The 15,791-nt window shown below is 47.7% G+C and overlaps 1 protein-coding gene across 1 annotated transcript in view; it reads right to left on the reverse strand.

The window, feature by feature from the left end:
• Sdk1 (sidekick cell adhesion molecule 1) overlaps positions 1-15,791 on the reverse strand; it is a 960,116-nt gene that overhangs the window by 113,356 nt on the left and 830,969 nt on the right. Inside the window, exons 24-28 of the mRNA XM_036172523.1 lie at positions 14,117-14,267; positions 13,006-13,243; positions 5,417-5,532; positions 3,788-3,977; positions 283-381 (exon numbers count right to left, since the gene is read on the reverse strand). Coding sequence (XP_036028416.1) covers positions 283-381; positions 3,788-3,977; positions 5,417-5,532; positions 13,006-13,243; positions 14,117-14,267 — 794 coding nt within the window. The remainder of the gene's footprint in view (positions 1-282; positions 382-3,787; positions 3,978-5,416; positions 5,533-13,005; positions 13,244-14,116; positions 14,268-15,791) is intronic.

The raw sequence follows: 15,791 nt of genomic DNA on the forward strand, positions 1-15,791 counted from the left end.
CCTGCCATTTCCCAAGTCACCGTCGGCACAGCCTGGAGTGGAAGGGGGCTGATTACGAATGGGCTTGCCATGGACCATAAACAAATGGAGGGAATTCTGGGTTAATAAAATATAAATTTCATTCCTTGAGAAAACCTCAGTGCCCTGCTCAGGAACAAAAGAAGCCTGTGATGCTCTGTGTCCAGGAGATGCTGCTGTTGACAAGATTTGTGTCCACCCACCCCCTTGTCTGACAGAAACAGGAGAGAACAAATCTCTCTTCTCCACCTCAGTGTTCCTTACCCAGAATCACACCATTGGGCTCCTCCGGGGGCTGCCACACAATCCGCACCGCAGTTAGCCTCACTTCAGGGAACACCAGCCGCACGGGGGGACCTGGGGCTGAAGGAAAGCACAGTGAGGCAGGAGTCGTATAGGGTTCTGTGGCCAGTCTCATGCTCTAAGGAGAACGTGGGTCTCCTTAGAGGGGGTCCCACGCTTTCATTTTTTAATTTATGTCTTAGAAATTGATTTACCCTTTAAAAACTGTTCATTTATTTATGTGTCTGTGACATATGCTGCATGTCCATCTGTCTGTGGAGGCCAGAAGAAGGCATCAGATCTTCTGGAGTTGGAGTTACAGGCAGTTAAGAGCTACCCAGTGTGGGTACTGGGAATTGAACACTGGGAGAAGAGCAAGCATTCTATACTGCTGAGTCTGCTCTCCAGCCCCTTAGTTTGTATTTTGTATCTGGCTTTTTATGTGGCTTTTACGTACTTGAACTCAGGTCCTCATGCTTAATCAGCAGGCACTTCACAGACTCTGTCATCTTCCCAGGCCATGTTTTCAGGGAAGGACTTCAGGACCCTCGATGGCTGACAACTCCCTAACAATTCTGAAAAACACACCTTATTTTGAATCCTGACCACCTGGCTTAGAAAACCATGCTGAGAAACTATGTCTCCATGACTTGAGAGAACAGCTAATGGCAATGCTAGCCTGAGGGTTACCTATGGATTCGCTGGGTTTGGCATTTGTAGAGCAGGCGACTGGTAACTAGGATGAACCATACCGATTGTCAACTCGGCAGGATCTACAATCACCTGGGAGACACACCTCTGGCCATGTCTGTGGGGTTTCCAGATCGGGTTAACTGAGGGGAGCAGACCCACTCTAAATACGAGTGACCCCACCCCACAGGCTGGGGTCCTGGACTGAATAAAAAGGAGAAAGCAAGCTGACCACCAGCATCCATCTCTCTCTGCTTCCTGTGGATGCAAATTGGACCAGCTGCCTCATGTTCCTGCTGCCAAACTTCACTACTATGATGGTCCATATACCCTTGAGCTATGAGCAGAGTAAACCTTCTTCCCTAAAGCTGCTTTTGTTAGGTATCTGGTTATAGCCACAACAGAGGTAAGCAATACAAGGTAACTTATCCCTTAGTTCCCCTCAACCACTGAGGAAGCACACTGACAACCAAGGCTTTCTGGCCAATGCCTGCCTCACCTTGCCTGCCCTGTCTTAGAAACTTAAGAGCCCATGTTCACTGATGCGCATAATAATTCTTCTGTGTGGCTCAGTGCACCAATAATTTAAAATGCAGTGATGTCTTGTGGAATGATTGAATAATAGGGTCTCAGCCCTCATAAAACATATTTGTTTAAATGGATGGGCAAGTTAATGTGTGGCCAGTGCGAGAGCATCTCATTGGACTTAATCATGGATTGATTCCCACGCAATGGCCAGGAGCAATTGATGCAGAAACAGAATGTGGGGAATATCCATTCTAGGTGGGTGAATCTGGACATGTGCAATGATACCTATACATGGGTGAAGTAAACGTCCAAAGGAGGCCACAGGCTTGAATGCCAGGACTCATTTATAACACCAAGGTGAAACAGCAATGACTTTCTGAGCTGTCCCCAAGGCACAACAGATTGTGTCAAAATGAAGAGAGAAGATATGTTTATATAAACAATACATGATAATAATATATAAATAATAAAAGAAAAGAATCATTGCCTGACTACATGTGTCCTTTAGAAAGAAGATGGCAGTGGACATTGAGGGACAGTTTTTTGTTTTTTTGTATATACTATGGAACATTTGTTTAATGATGCAAAGATGTGTTACATTATTTTATGTTGCATTTTTTTTTTGGTTTTTCTTCATCCTCTTTAAAAAAAAAATTTATGTATTAAAATTTTTTTTCATTTTATATACCAACCTCACTTCCCCCTCCATCCCCTTCTCCCGCCTCCTCACCTCCCTCCCACTCTACCCCCATCCACTCCTCAGAGTGGGTAAGGCCTCCCATGGTAGTCAACAAAGTCGGCATGCCAAGTTGAAGGACAGCCTAGCCCCTCCCCATTGTATCAAGGCTGAGCCAGGTATCCCACCACAGGGAATGGGCTCCAAAAAGCCAGTTCATGCACCTGGGATAAGTCCTGGTCCTGCTGCCAGGGACCCCACAAACAGATCAAGCCACAAAACTGTCACCCACATTCAGCGAGGGACAGTTTTTTAAATGTCTTTATTTTCTTTTCCTAGGACTAATCTGAAGTGTGCCCACCTAGGTGATTGGTGCAACTATCAATTTCCCCTGTACTGCCCATCTCCCCCTAACCCCTCACCCTGGAGACAGCTGAAGGGCAATCCCATGGGAGCAGTGATGGCTGTGACTGTCAGTGCGACAGGATCTAGAATCACCCAAGAGACAGGCTCTAGGCATGTCCATGGCAGATTTTCTAGATTTGGCTAACTGAGGTGGGATGACTCATCCTAAGTGTGACAGACCCCATCCCACAGGCTGGGTCCTGGACTGAATACAAAGGAGAAAGCGACCTGAGCCCCAGCACCTATCTCTCTGCTTCCTGACTGTGGATGTCATGTGACCAGCCGCCTCCTGCTCCTGCCGCCATGCCTTCCCGCCATGATGGCCTGCACCCTCCAACTGTGAGCCCAAATCAACCCCCTTCTATAAAACTACTTCTCAGACATCTGGTCACAGTAATGAGAAGTAATACAGATCCGCACACTGAGTGAAGAGGGGCACAGGGCTCTTTTAATGGAGCAAGTGGAACTGTGGCTCATTAGCCATTCCAAGGAGATGCTTCAACAACCCTATTGTTTTTTCCGTCCTGCCAGACACTTCCGATCCCGAGGTGGGTGTTTGGGCAGATCAGTATTTTCCCCCTGACATATTCATTATGGCCTGTTTAATAATGAACATGTGAAGGAACTAACCTTTAAGTGCTTGACATCTGCAAAGTGGAAAAACATATTTACCAATGATTTAGACTTCCATAAAAACAAAGCCAGCAAGATGTGCTTGTTACTCAAATCTGGAAGCACCAGAGCCTGGGGACCCCTGGGTGCTGTCAAACGTGCTGCTCTCTGTGCAGGAACGTGTAATTAGCAATCCGAAGGCAATGGTGAGACCCGCCATCCCTATGAGAATGGACACCCGGGTCCAGTGAGGAGTTTGACCTAGGTCTGTAGAGCTGCTACTAAAAGGATGGGCTCATGTCTCATAACCTACCCCACCCTCACAAGCCCTTGCCCACAGCATAGTTAGGATCGAGATGCCACACAGTCCATAATCAGGCCATAAGAATCCTCTCTGGGCTCAAGTTGGCCACATAAACACCCAGTGACTGGAAAACAATTTTGTTTTTGTTTTGTTTCCCTCGACTCAAAAAAAAAAAAGAAGTGGTTGAAAATTTACACTAAAAACAACTGCAATCCAAATTGTTTGGATTCGAAAACTGAGGCAGAAGGCAGCAGGGCCAGCCATGTACTTACTGTCATCTTTGGTACGCTCCAGGACAAGGGGAGAGCTAGGGACCCCGTTCCCGATACGTGTGAACGCCAGCACCTGGAGCTCATATACCACGAACTTGCGCAGGCCAGCCAGCAGGGCAGACTGTGTGTGGTTCCCTCGAACCACGTGGCTTCTGGGCTCTGGATCCAGGTCCTTGGCACGGTACAGAATCTGAAGCATCAACACACACATGCAGATGGTTACAGGGGGCTCCCTGTGCACAGGGTAGCAGCTCAGAACTAACCTGCAGGGGCCACCCAACTGTGCTTTCTCCACAAGGGCAGCTTTTAAGGGGGTTTTGGATCTCATTTCTACCCACTGGCATCAAGGGGGAAGGCATCCATGAGGCAACTATACTCCAGAAGAGTGGCTGGGATCACACAGCTCTGCCTACAGCTTGGTGATTTGGCTGCCTGGGCACAATTTGGCAAGATCTGAAGCTCTCGATTATAGCCATGCCAAATGCTCCCACTGAAGCATGGGCTTGGTCTTGGGCACAAGCCTCTTGCTTTCTAGAAATGGAGCTTGGGTCTCCATGAAATCCCTTGATTCCAAAAAATTGGGGTTCCTGCCCCAGAAGACTTGCTCTTCCTCATGTGAACCTAAGGCTTACCCCCAGGTCACAGGGATGAACCGAGATGTGCTCCTCCAGCGCCTCCTCCTCCTCTCCTCAGTCCTCCCTCTAAGCTTATCCCTTTCTGAACTGTTCTCCAAGGCAAGTGATCCCCACGCTCTGAGAGAGAGGGTCACTGGAGAGACTTTGACACCAGCACAGGAAGCTTTTCCCCGAAGGAAGCAGGAGGTGCGGCACAAAGCTCTGTCCACTGAACCCACCCAACATGGCTGCCACCGTGGAGCAGGAGACTTGTCGTGTCTCTGTCGTATACTCTGGATTGCCATGTTCCCTGGGTGTGTCACACAGCATGGATCCTGAACGGGGCCATTAGAATATTTACAGAGAGGAAATGCATCTGAGCACATCCTCACTGGGGGATTCTAGGCAGGTGCTCTCCTGCTCCAGGCCAGCTGATTGTCCCATGAGAGCAGCATCACATTATTGACCAGATCCAGAGAAGTCCATTGTGCTGCTCAGAGATTGGAGCCAGATATAGAGCCAGGGAACTGTATTGGTCATGTTTGAGAGAGAAAGAAAGAAATAGGCGGTTTTGAAGATTCTCAGTAGAAGCTTAAGATGGACCAGGAGAAGCAAGGGTAAGTCCAACCCTCACAGAGGACAGCCCCACCTAGGGCCACTACAAATCAGCACGCAGAGAGCAGGGACCATTTCCCAGAAGCCTCTAATTTCACATAGCAACTCTGGGAAGTGACCACTGTGGTCACTCTCATTAGACAGGAGGTGACAGAAGCTGAATCCATTCACGGTCCAAGGGTCCAGGGTGCCTCAGCCAGAACAGGCAGCAGGGCCTGGCTTGCTGGTCAGGGTCTCTCTTGTACTTGCTTCCTGACTGATGCCTGGAAAGCACTTCTCCCAGTCCATCTCTTCCAGACAAGACAGCTGATGAAGTCAGGAACTGGCCCAAGTGACACATCTGTGACACCTTCCCACCAGCCCTGAAGGCAGAGCAGACTCATCATGAACACTTACTTACCTTGTAGCCCAGGATGAGCCCATTCTGGTCCTGCTCAGGGACTGAAGCCCATGTCAGTAGGATCTGGGTGGAGCTCACGGCCTCAGCAGACACATTTTCAGGAGCTGCTGAAGGGACTGTAAAAGAACATGTCACTGACACATTGCTTAGTCTGGAAGGAGGTGACAGGACCTGCCTGTACTGAATCCACCAGGTTTAAATGAATCCCCAGGGGTGCCTTGATCCTGGAGGACATGGGAATGGAGGGGAGGGGCTGGGGGCAGGAGGGGGAGGACAGGGGAACCCATGGCTGATGTATAAAATTTAAAATACATAATAATAAAGGGGGAAAAAAAAGAAGAAAAAAAAAAAGAACATGTCACATGGTTACATCAACACTCTCCAGCCTTCTATGAACAGAGGGGCATTTACACACACAGACAGCCAGACAGCCAGACACACACACACACACACACACACACACAAACACACAGACATATACACACCATACACAGACACACACACAGACACACACACACACAGACACACACAGACACACACACAGACACACACACACACACACACACACACACACACACACACACACACACAAACACCCTGTTCAGGCTGCCCTTGAAACAGCAGTGGTTCTGAGCATTCCGTGTGGATCAGATAAGCCTGAAGGTGTACAGCACATATGTAAATCTCCTTAATATGAGCAACAAATTCCGTAAATCCTGGGTATTTAGAACTCAATTCTACCTGAGCCTGGTCAGCAAGAAAATGCTCTCCATCTGGTTTGGGTAATAACTTAAAGAGCTGCAGGCTTTTACTTTGAAGAGGAATTCATCAATTTCAGATGGATACTTTCTCTGAGACTGCTAAACATGAAGGTCCCTGAGGGTTGGACAGAGGAGGTGGATGGGGGGGGGGGGGGGGGCGAGGTGATGGACAGAGGACCAGACCCCAGGGATGATGTTTGCTGTATGTGGGTGAGGGGCAGGCAGGGGGCCCTGCCTCATAATGTTCTGTCTCTGATTCCTAATTGAGTGTAATTCCTCCCGATCAGCAGAAGCAGGTATTATCCACTCCTTTCTGCAGATAAACAGAGAACTAAGGTGGATCTGCTTGTTTGTCTTTTCTGTTTTCTTTTTCTTTCTTCCTTTCTTTCTTCCTTTCTTTCTTTCTTTCTTTCTTTCTTTCTTTCTTTCTTTCTTTCTTTCTTTCCTTTCTTTCTTTCTTTCTTTCTTTCTTTCTTTCCTTCTTTCTTTCTTTCTTTCTTTCCTTCCTTCCTTCCTTCCTTCCTTCCTTCCTTCTTTCTTTCTTTCTTTCTTTTTTTTTTTTTTTTTCCGAGACAGGGTTTCTCTGTGTGGCTTTGCACCTTTCCTGGAACTCGTTTTGGAGATGAGGCTGGCCTCAAACTCACAGAGGTCCACCTGCCTCTGTCTCCCAAGTGCTGGGATTAAAGGCGTGCGCCACCAACACCTGGCCTTTTCTGTGTTTTCAATGCAGGGGATGGAACTGGGGGGTCTTGAGCATGCTCAGCAAGTACTCTACCATTGGGCTGCAGCCCTGGGCCTGGAAATCTAAGACTGAAGAAAGTTGTATTTCATTCTAGTTATTGTAGGGTGTGTGTGTGTGTGTGTGTGTGTGTGTGTGTGTGTGTGCACATGTGCATACAGAGACCAGAGGTCCACCTGGGTTTTTGTTCCTTAGTCATAATCTAGTTTATTTTTTGAAACAAGGTCTGTCAGTGGCTGGGGGCTCACAGATTACTAGGCTAGCTGGCCAGTAAGTCAACGAGCCCTAGCGATCCTCCTGTCTCCACCTCCCCAACTCTGGGATTACAAGCATGGGCTCCAACATCCAGCTTTTAACATGGGTTAGGGGCTCTAACTCAGGTCCCAACTCAGTCACTTTACTCACTGAGCCACCATCCCGGCCTTATTATTTAACTTACTGTTTTTGAGATGGGACTTGCTATGTATCAGTATCAATCTGGCCTACAACTCACTATATAGCCCAGGCTGGCCTCAAACAATCTCCCTACCCATCCCCCTTCCCATTCTATTTCATTCAAACAACTGGTTTTTGTTTTTGTTTTTGGTTTTTTTGTTTTTGTTTTGTTACAGAATTGCCTAAGAGGCAGTCCTTGCCGTTTTTTGACCCTTGTGTATATAACACAGTTCTCCCACATTTAGGCAATTCTGCCTCATTTAGTTTTCTTTGATGGCACTGACTATCTTGAGGAGTGTTCCAGGAATCAGATACAATATGACTATGGATAGCAGTGAACTTTAAAGACAAGTTTTTTGTTGTTTTTTCTTTCTATCAGTGTGTCCCAGGTTAGCTATGGATGTAGCCCAACATATTTGTAGATGGCAATATAAAACATTGGACACTCTGTTAGATAGATCACCACCACCACTTCAAGAATTTGCTTATGGACTCATTTACATGTCAAAGCCTGCCTACAAAGGAAAGGAGAGAGCAGGGAGAGTTCTCAAGTGGTCAGCTGATACACTGCTTAAAAGATGCCCGAACAGAGCAGAAGGCTCCCCTGGACTTGGGCCTAAAGGTTACACCTTGTCCCAACGCTTCCATGCTGAAAAAAGAGGGGACATTTCAAGGCCATCACATCTCTGCTGTGTGACAAGGCTTGGGCATCGGTCTATGCAGTGCTGTGTGGGGTGGGCCACTCTGCCAACAAGGCAAGAAAGCCTCACAAGCACACTACAAGCATGAAAGAACAGTGTTCCAGGAAGATCGCAGAGATGCAACCGTGAAACAAGGCAGCAGAGGCTGTTGGGGATCCAGAACAGAGCCTCCCATAGAGTGCTGTCCCATGGACACCTGGACCCAGGCTCGGGCTTCCAGAACTGTGAGGGAGCATGCTTGTTACTCAAACTGCCATTGAGATGTTTCTATTGTTCATGTCTGTTTATGTGTGCATGTGTGCATGAGTATTTGTATTTGTGCATGTGTGTTTGTGTAAGATAGAGTCCAACTTTGGATATCACTCCTCAGGGCAGTGCCCACCTTGGTTTTTGAGACAGGGTCTCTCACTTTTACCTGGGGCTTGCTGATTTAGCAGGCGGACTCGCCACCGAGCCTAGGGACCCTCCTATCTCTGTCTCCCTAACACTGGACTTACAGGCTAGCACCATGTCTGGTTTTTCTAGCTGGGTTCTTGAGTTTGAACTCAGGTCCTCATCTTTCCACAGTAATTTCAGACAAATTACTATTACCCATAAGGTCCCTAGACATTTGTGGAGCTGGATTCGGTCAATGTTAGAGCCAGCAGTGTCTATAGAAAGAGAAGGGGAAGGGAGGAAGGGAGGTCCCGTCCAAGTCACAACCTAACAGAGTAGCTGCTGGGATGACACTGGGTGTGGGTGATGTCCACTCTTGCCTCTTTCTCCACCCACAGGAAATCTTTCTGGAGGGGAAATCATGGCAGAAGTTTCTGGCTGTCCACCCTGAGAAACACTAGCTTCCTGTCCAGCACCACAGAGGCATCATTGTACCCCTTCCTTCCTAGACACATGAAGAACCCTCTCCTAACTACTCAGCCTCAGACTAGCCAGGACACCCCCAAATGTGTCCATGATTATGCACCCAAACAAGAAAGCTGTATGTGTACATCCTTGACCCATGCTCTAAGCAGGGCCAATAAACTCACTGGCTCCCCAAGTTGGACTTGGGTAGAATCATCACTTTGGTATGTGGTTGGTACACTGTAGGGGATGAGCAGTGTTTGCTCTTGTTTCCCTAAAAGAAGTGTGTGCCACAGTCATTGATGGCTTGACTCAGTTATCAGAAGTAGAGGACTTGTCTGTCCGGAAACCTACAGCCACATCTCACTGTGCTCCACCTGCAGGGGGTCCCTGGGGACCTCAAATGCTGCTATGGATGGCTTTGTCTGGAAAACTGCTTACACAGATGCTTATTTTAATTTAATTTTTAAAAAGCGATCAAACAGTACCTTGAATCACTAAGAATGAAGGAGTTGCTATTGGGACAAGCATGGAAGCATGTCATTTATTAAACTCCATTTTCTGACTTCATTTAAAATAAGATTGCAAATCTCAAACATGTTGTATGCCTGCTACGTTTCTGCTGTGTTCTGAAAACTGTCCCTATCTGTATATAGAGAGAGGCCATCGTCATAGCAACCCAATTGGTCCACCTCTTGGACCCCTACCTGTTTCCTGTGAGGCCAATCTTGACAGCTTTAAGTGCCCACTTCTCACTACAGACCCCCAAACCACGGTTGATTTTTTGAGATGCGGTAATGCCAGCATTCATTCACAGGAGGCCCGGCCGCATCCCTAAAGAGCCAGGGCAACCTGGTGACTTAGCACTGAGCTCTGAACCTTGTAGTTTCCCACCGGGAGAGAGCCCGCTGGGTAAGGTTGTTAAGAACAGGAAATGACATATTACTAGACTGAAATTTCAGCCGATTCAAATTCCCCTGGGACAAAGGCTACCTTTTTTTTTTAAAGATGCAAAGAAGAATTGTACCCATTATCTGTTCTGAGGTACATTCCGCTTCATCTCCAATTCATCTTAGCCCATCATGCTTATTTTCTCTCTCTCCACCTGTTTTTCTCCCTGCTGTTCATCACTGCTCCTTGTGGTGACTTTTCAGGTCTCATTTATCTTTATAATATGTGACAGGATGTCACAGATCCCATTAGACCACATTTCAAACTATTATGAAACTTCATTTAAATGTGGTTCAGAATGTTTGGTTTTGTTTCTAACCCTTTGGGGTATTTCTGTGGATTATGAGATCATTTATTATTATTATTTTTAAGTGTGTGTGTGTGTGTGTGTGTGTGTGTGTGTGTGTGTGTGTACATGTTCACATACTTGTGGATAGGACCTCGCACGTTATAGCATGCATGTGGAAGTCAGAGGACAACCAGGAGCAGCAATCAGTTCCCTCTATTCTGTGGCTTCTAGGGACTGGACTCAGGTTATCAAGCTTGGTGGGCAAATGCCTTTTCTTGCTGGCCCTGATGACATTTTTAAGTCTTGGGGAAGATTGTTTTAATTAACTGATGTGAGACTGTTTAGAGATCAGTGGCTTTGGTCTCCTCCCCAGCTCACTCCAGGGCACACCTTGCAGGGTAGCTCCTGGAATCAGCTCCTGTGTCTCTGTGCCCAACAGGAATGATGAGCCAGGCCTGTCAGGACGGGTCTCTCTATGGAGAGGTTAAGTGTTAGGTATTGGTAGAGCCACAGAAGTGAGCAAGTCAAACCTACAGAAGACAGGCACTGGCGCTGTAGCTGAGTTGGTAGAGCGCTTACCTAGCATGGATGAAAGCCCCAGGTCGGGCCTCTAGCACCGAAAAACTAGGTGTGGTGCTAACTCTCCTGTAATCTCAGTACCAGGGAGAGAGCACAATAAGGTTAGGAGTTCAAGGTCATTCTAGTTTTGATGATGCCTGATTTGTCTACTTGTTGTTGTTGTTCTTTGTGCTTTGGGGTTCTGCAGTCAGACTTGTACATTAATTTCTCTTCTGGGAGCGTCCAGACCACACATACAGTGCATATCAGAACCCACAGCTGACACAGGCACAGATGGTGAGGTCATCTGTGTCCTATACAGCCTAGGCAGACACAGGTGGATTTCTGTGGCAGGCACCTTGGGTCCCCTGTAGCACAGCACTGTCTCCACACAGGACTTTGGGTCCCACCTCCAGCAGCCATGGATTCCAGGTTGAGCCTCCTGTCCCTGCCTGGGCATCAAGGGCCAGGTCCTAAAAAGATGAGTGAAGAGCTGAGGCGAAGATTTCAGTCAATAAAGAGCTTGTCTTACACTGAGGACCCGAGTTTGAATCTCAGTACTCATGTTCTGTTTTTAAAGCATGGGGGCTGGAGAGATGGTTCAGGAGTCACGAGCACTGGCTGCTCTTCCAGAGGACCCAGGTTCAATTCCTAGCTCTAACAGAGCAGTTTACAATTGCCTATAACTACAGTTCCAAGGGGATCGGATGCCCTTTTCTGGACTCAGCAGGTATCAGGTACATAAGACATACAGGTAGGCAAAACACCCACACATTAAAAAAAAAAAAAAAAAAAAAAAAAGCCAGGTGTGATGGTTCTCGATTGTAATTCCAGTTCTGGAGACACCAAGTCAGAAAGATCCTCAGTGCTCACTGGCCAGCCAGTCCAGAGTAATTGGTGAATTCCGAATCAGTGAGAGGTAAGGAGGCTGACCTCTGGCCTCCACCATATTCATGCATACACGTGTACCTGCACCTATGCACACAGATGTGCACACACATGAACACACAAACTACTAGGGAAGATTCAGTGGCCACTCCAACACAGCTCTTACGGCTATGGGCAATTTTGCTGTTTTTTCCTTTATGTCCATTGATAAATTTAAAACTTCAAAAACTATGTTTTATCCAAGGCTTTCTAGTTTTCTATCCAAAGTTTTGTTTCTTCAAAGAAATATTTTCTTGGCCTGCCTATTGCTGGGTTTAAAACTATCCTTTAAAAATGTCTCCAGGTCCCTTCCTGTCACAAAGACTCAGCTGATGAAGATGAAAGCATTTTAGAGCATCCACGTGGTCACAGTCAAGCGGGTTTGCCTCTTCTCTCGCTCATATCATAAAAGCTACAGTTGGAAGAGAGCCCTGGATGGTCTTGGCAAAGCCCTCTCGAAATCCCGGTCACCACAATGGTGACTCTTCAGGGACCTTATTGGGGGTTGCCGGGTTCCCAAACATATGCTGTACAATCCAACAAACAGGAGCCCCACCTTAGATCCAAAAGAATGAGACATCAACTGCCCCTGTCAGGGGTCACTTCCTACTGTAACCAGACCCTTGCACATACTGTCGACCTTCATTCATGGAGCGCAAGGCCCGATGCCTGGTGTATTAAGGACATCTCATAGGAAATTTCTGCTTCTTGCTTTTTATTATTGAAAATGAACATTATCATTAACTTAAAAAATAAAAAATAAGCCCATCACCTGTTAAAATCCAAAGGAGTAGGTGATGGTTAATATAGGTTGTCAACTTGACGGGTTCTAGAAGCAGCTAAGAGTCAAGGGCCTGGGCACACCTGTGAAGGATTATCTTGAGTAGGTTGGTCTCTGGCTGGACATGTACCATGTCTATGAGGGATTGGGTTAACTTGATTGGGTTAACTAAGATGGGAAGGACCACTTAGGAGGCAGCATCTTTCTCTGGAGCCCTGGACAGGATATAAAGCAGAAAGTGAGCTGAGCACCAGCATCCATCTCTTTCTGCTTCCTGACTGTGGACGCCATGTGACCAGCCACTTCCTGTTCCTGTTGCCAGGCCTCAAACAGTGAAACAAGGTAACATCTTCTTCCCTTAAGTTGCTTCTGTCAGCCTGTTTTCATTAGGAAAACAAAAACAAAAACAAAAAACCAAACCAAACCAAACACAAAGACAGTCGGACAAAGCCTATCTAAGCCAGGGTTAGTTATACACCAACACAGACACAGGTGTGACATAGAGAGACTCTACTACCCAGGGATGTGGAAATCCAGGACCACCAAACTCCTCTCTTCTGAGACAAGAGATGGCCTTGTCTCTGAGGCTGCGTCACCTCCCTCTCACCTGACTCCCGTGTGCGACCGCGCACCAGCTCACTCCAGGGTCCAGCCCCAATGGCATTGAAGGCCTGCATCCGCAGTTCATACTCTGTCCACTCCTCCAGCTCCTCGATGGTCAGCTCCCTCTCCAGCCGGTCACTGACAACTTGGGCCAGCGCTGAGGATGGTTGGTCTGAACGCCAGTACTTCACCCTGTAGCCCACAGACTCGGGGTTCCCATTGTACTGGGAATCGGGCAGCGGCTGGCAATGAATGACAGGCTGGTGTGAGTGGACACCTCCTAACTGTCACCTTTAAAGGTCTTCAAGAGCAAACCCATCCTATGGGGCCAACTCCATGGAAACCATTTTCTTAGGTGAATTTTCCTGGAACTTTCTAGAGTGTGTACATGCACAAACATGTGGGCTGTATGCATGTGTACATGTTCATATTAATGTTTTGTAGAGGCCAAAAGGTGATTCATTGTGATTTTTGAGGCAGGGTCTCTCACTGAACCTGGAGTTCATTGACTTGGTAAGACTAGCTGGCCAGCAAGCTCTAGGAAATCCTCCTGTCTCCACTCCTCAGTGCTAAGGTAACAGGTGGGCACCCTAATGTCTGGCTTTTTACGTGGGTGCTGGGGGGTCTGAATTCAGGTTCTCATGTTTTTGTAATAGGCACTTTACATACTGAGCCACACTCCCCCCTCATCCCAGCAGCTTTCTGCTCTACCTTTCCTGAAAACTTTTCTTCTGTTAATTCAACAAAAATTCTTTTAGTGACTTTTGCTGGAAATAATTTTCTATAATATAGCTTGGTTTAATTTTGAGGGAGAAATGTTCTGATTAAATACTGGACTGGATCTCTTATGAATATTGAGTATTGGTTCTATGTTGACCATGCTCTTTCCTGAAAGAGCACCCTAAGGTCCAAGAAGAGAGAATGCTACCAATTAAGAAGAAATCCAGGGCTACTTTGTGATCTTACAACAATCGTGTAATGTAATACTTTGTGGTCTAACAATCAGATTGGCTTTGATGAGGGAAACAACCTGAGTGTGGTATGGCTAAGCTCTGATTCCCGGGAAGGCCTGGAAGGCACAGGTAGTGGCTTCCACCCCATAGTCTCCAACTCACCACCCAACGTAGCCGCAGGCTGGTTTCACTGGCTGTTCGGACAGTGATGCTGGTCGGAGCCACATCAGGTGGAGCCTGCAGGGTCTGGATGACCCGGGATGACTGGCTGAAGGGGCTGGGACCCACAATGTTCACTTGCCTCATTCGAAACCTGAGGTGAAACCATAAACCGGTATTACATCCAAGCAAAAGGCAACAGAACAGAACAAGGTCTCCTCGGGTGCTCCTCACACGTGTGTCTTCCTGGACCACAGAGGCCATCACTCATGGACACCTATCTCTGTGGGTGAAGAAAGCAGGTGCCATCTACAGTCTCTGTGATGGGCGATGCGAACTGTCAGTTTGACAGACTCTAGAATCATCTGGAAGACAGGCCTGTGGGCATACCTACAGGGCTTATCTTGAGTAGCTTCATTGAGTTAGTAAGACCTGCTCACTGTGGGTGGCACTGGCCCTGATTGGGACCCGGGATTATGTAAGCAGAGAAAGAGAAGAGCATGCCTTCTGCTTTCTGCTGGTGGGTGCCATGTGACCAGCTGCCTCACTCTCCTGCTGGATTAGCTTTGCCACTACCATGGCCTGCACTTGAATTGTGAGTCAGAGCAAACCCTTCCTTCCTTAAGATGCTTTTCTCAGGGGAATCTTATGACAGCAATAGGAAAACAAGAAGTCATTTTCCTAAGAGCCTCCAGTGAATGGTCTCATGTGACTCAGTACGATTTAGTTCCCAGGTGAAGGAGATTTGATGGAGCCGATGGGTGGAAATTTAAAAGGTTAGTTGCCATTGGCTAACTCAAATTCAGGGTACCCTTAGGGGATGAAGGTCATTCAAGAGAGCCCAATGTCACAGTGTTGCCACCAAACACAGTTTTGGAAGTCCAGTATTTTGAATGGTTAAGGGCATTGCCATAACCCATGCCTATCCTGGCATGTAGCACAGTGGAAAGTTCATGTGAGGCCTCAATCAGAATTACCTTACTTCCTTATAAAGCACGGGCCATGAGGATGCTAAGCAAAAGGGCGCTAACTCTGAGCCACACCCCAGCCCCTCACTGGGGGATTCTAGGCAGGGGCTCTACCACTGAGCCACACCCCAGCTCCTCACTGGGGTATTCTAGGCAGGTGCTCTACCACTGAGCCACACCCCAGCCCCCCAGTGGGGGATTCTAGGCAGGTGCTCCACCACTGAGCCACACCCCAGCCCTTCACTGGGGGATTCTAGGCAGGTGCTCTACCACTGAGCCACACCCCAGCCCCCCAGTGGGGGATTCTAGGCAGGTGCTCCACCACTGAGCCACACCCCAGCCCTTCACTGGGGGATTCTAGGCAGGTGTTCTACCACTGAGCCACACCCCAGACCCTCACTGGGGGATTCTAGGCAGGGGCTCTACCACTGAGCCACACTCCAGCCCCTCACTGTGGGATTCTAGGCAGGGGCTCTACCACTGAGCCACACCCCAGCCCCTCACTGGGTGATTCTAGGCAGGTGCTCTACCACTGAGCCATGTTCTCAGCTCCCTTTTAACTTTCGAGACAGAGACTTAATATATTGCCTGGCCTGATCTTGAACCATCTCTGTAGCTCGGAAAGGCCTTAAAATTATAATCCTCCTGCCTCAGCTTCCTCAGTAGCTGGTATAACAGGCCTGTACCATCACACCTGCTTGTGTCTTCTC

This window comes from Onychomys torridus, chromosome 22, assembly GCF_903995425.1.
Source record: "Onychomys torridus chromosome 22, mOncTor1.1, whole genome shotgun sequence".
Lineage (NCBI taxonomy): Eukaryota > Metazoa > Chordata > Mammalia > Rodentia > Cricetidae > Onychomys > Onychomys torridus.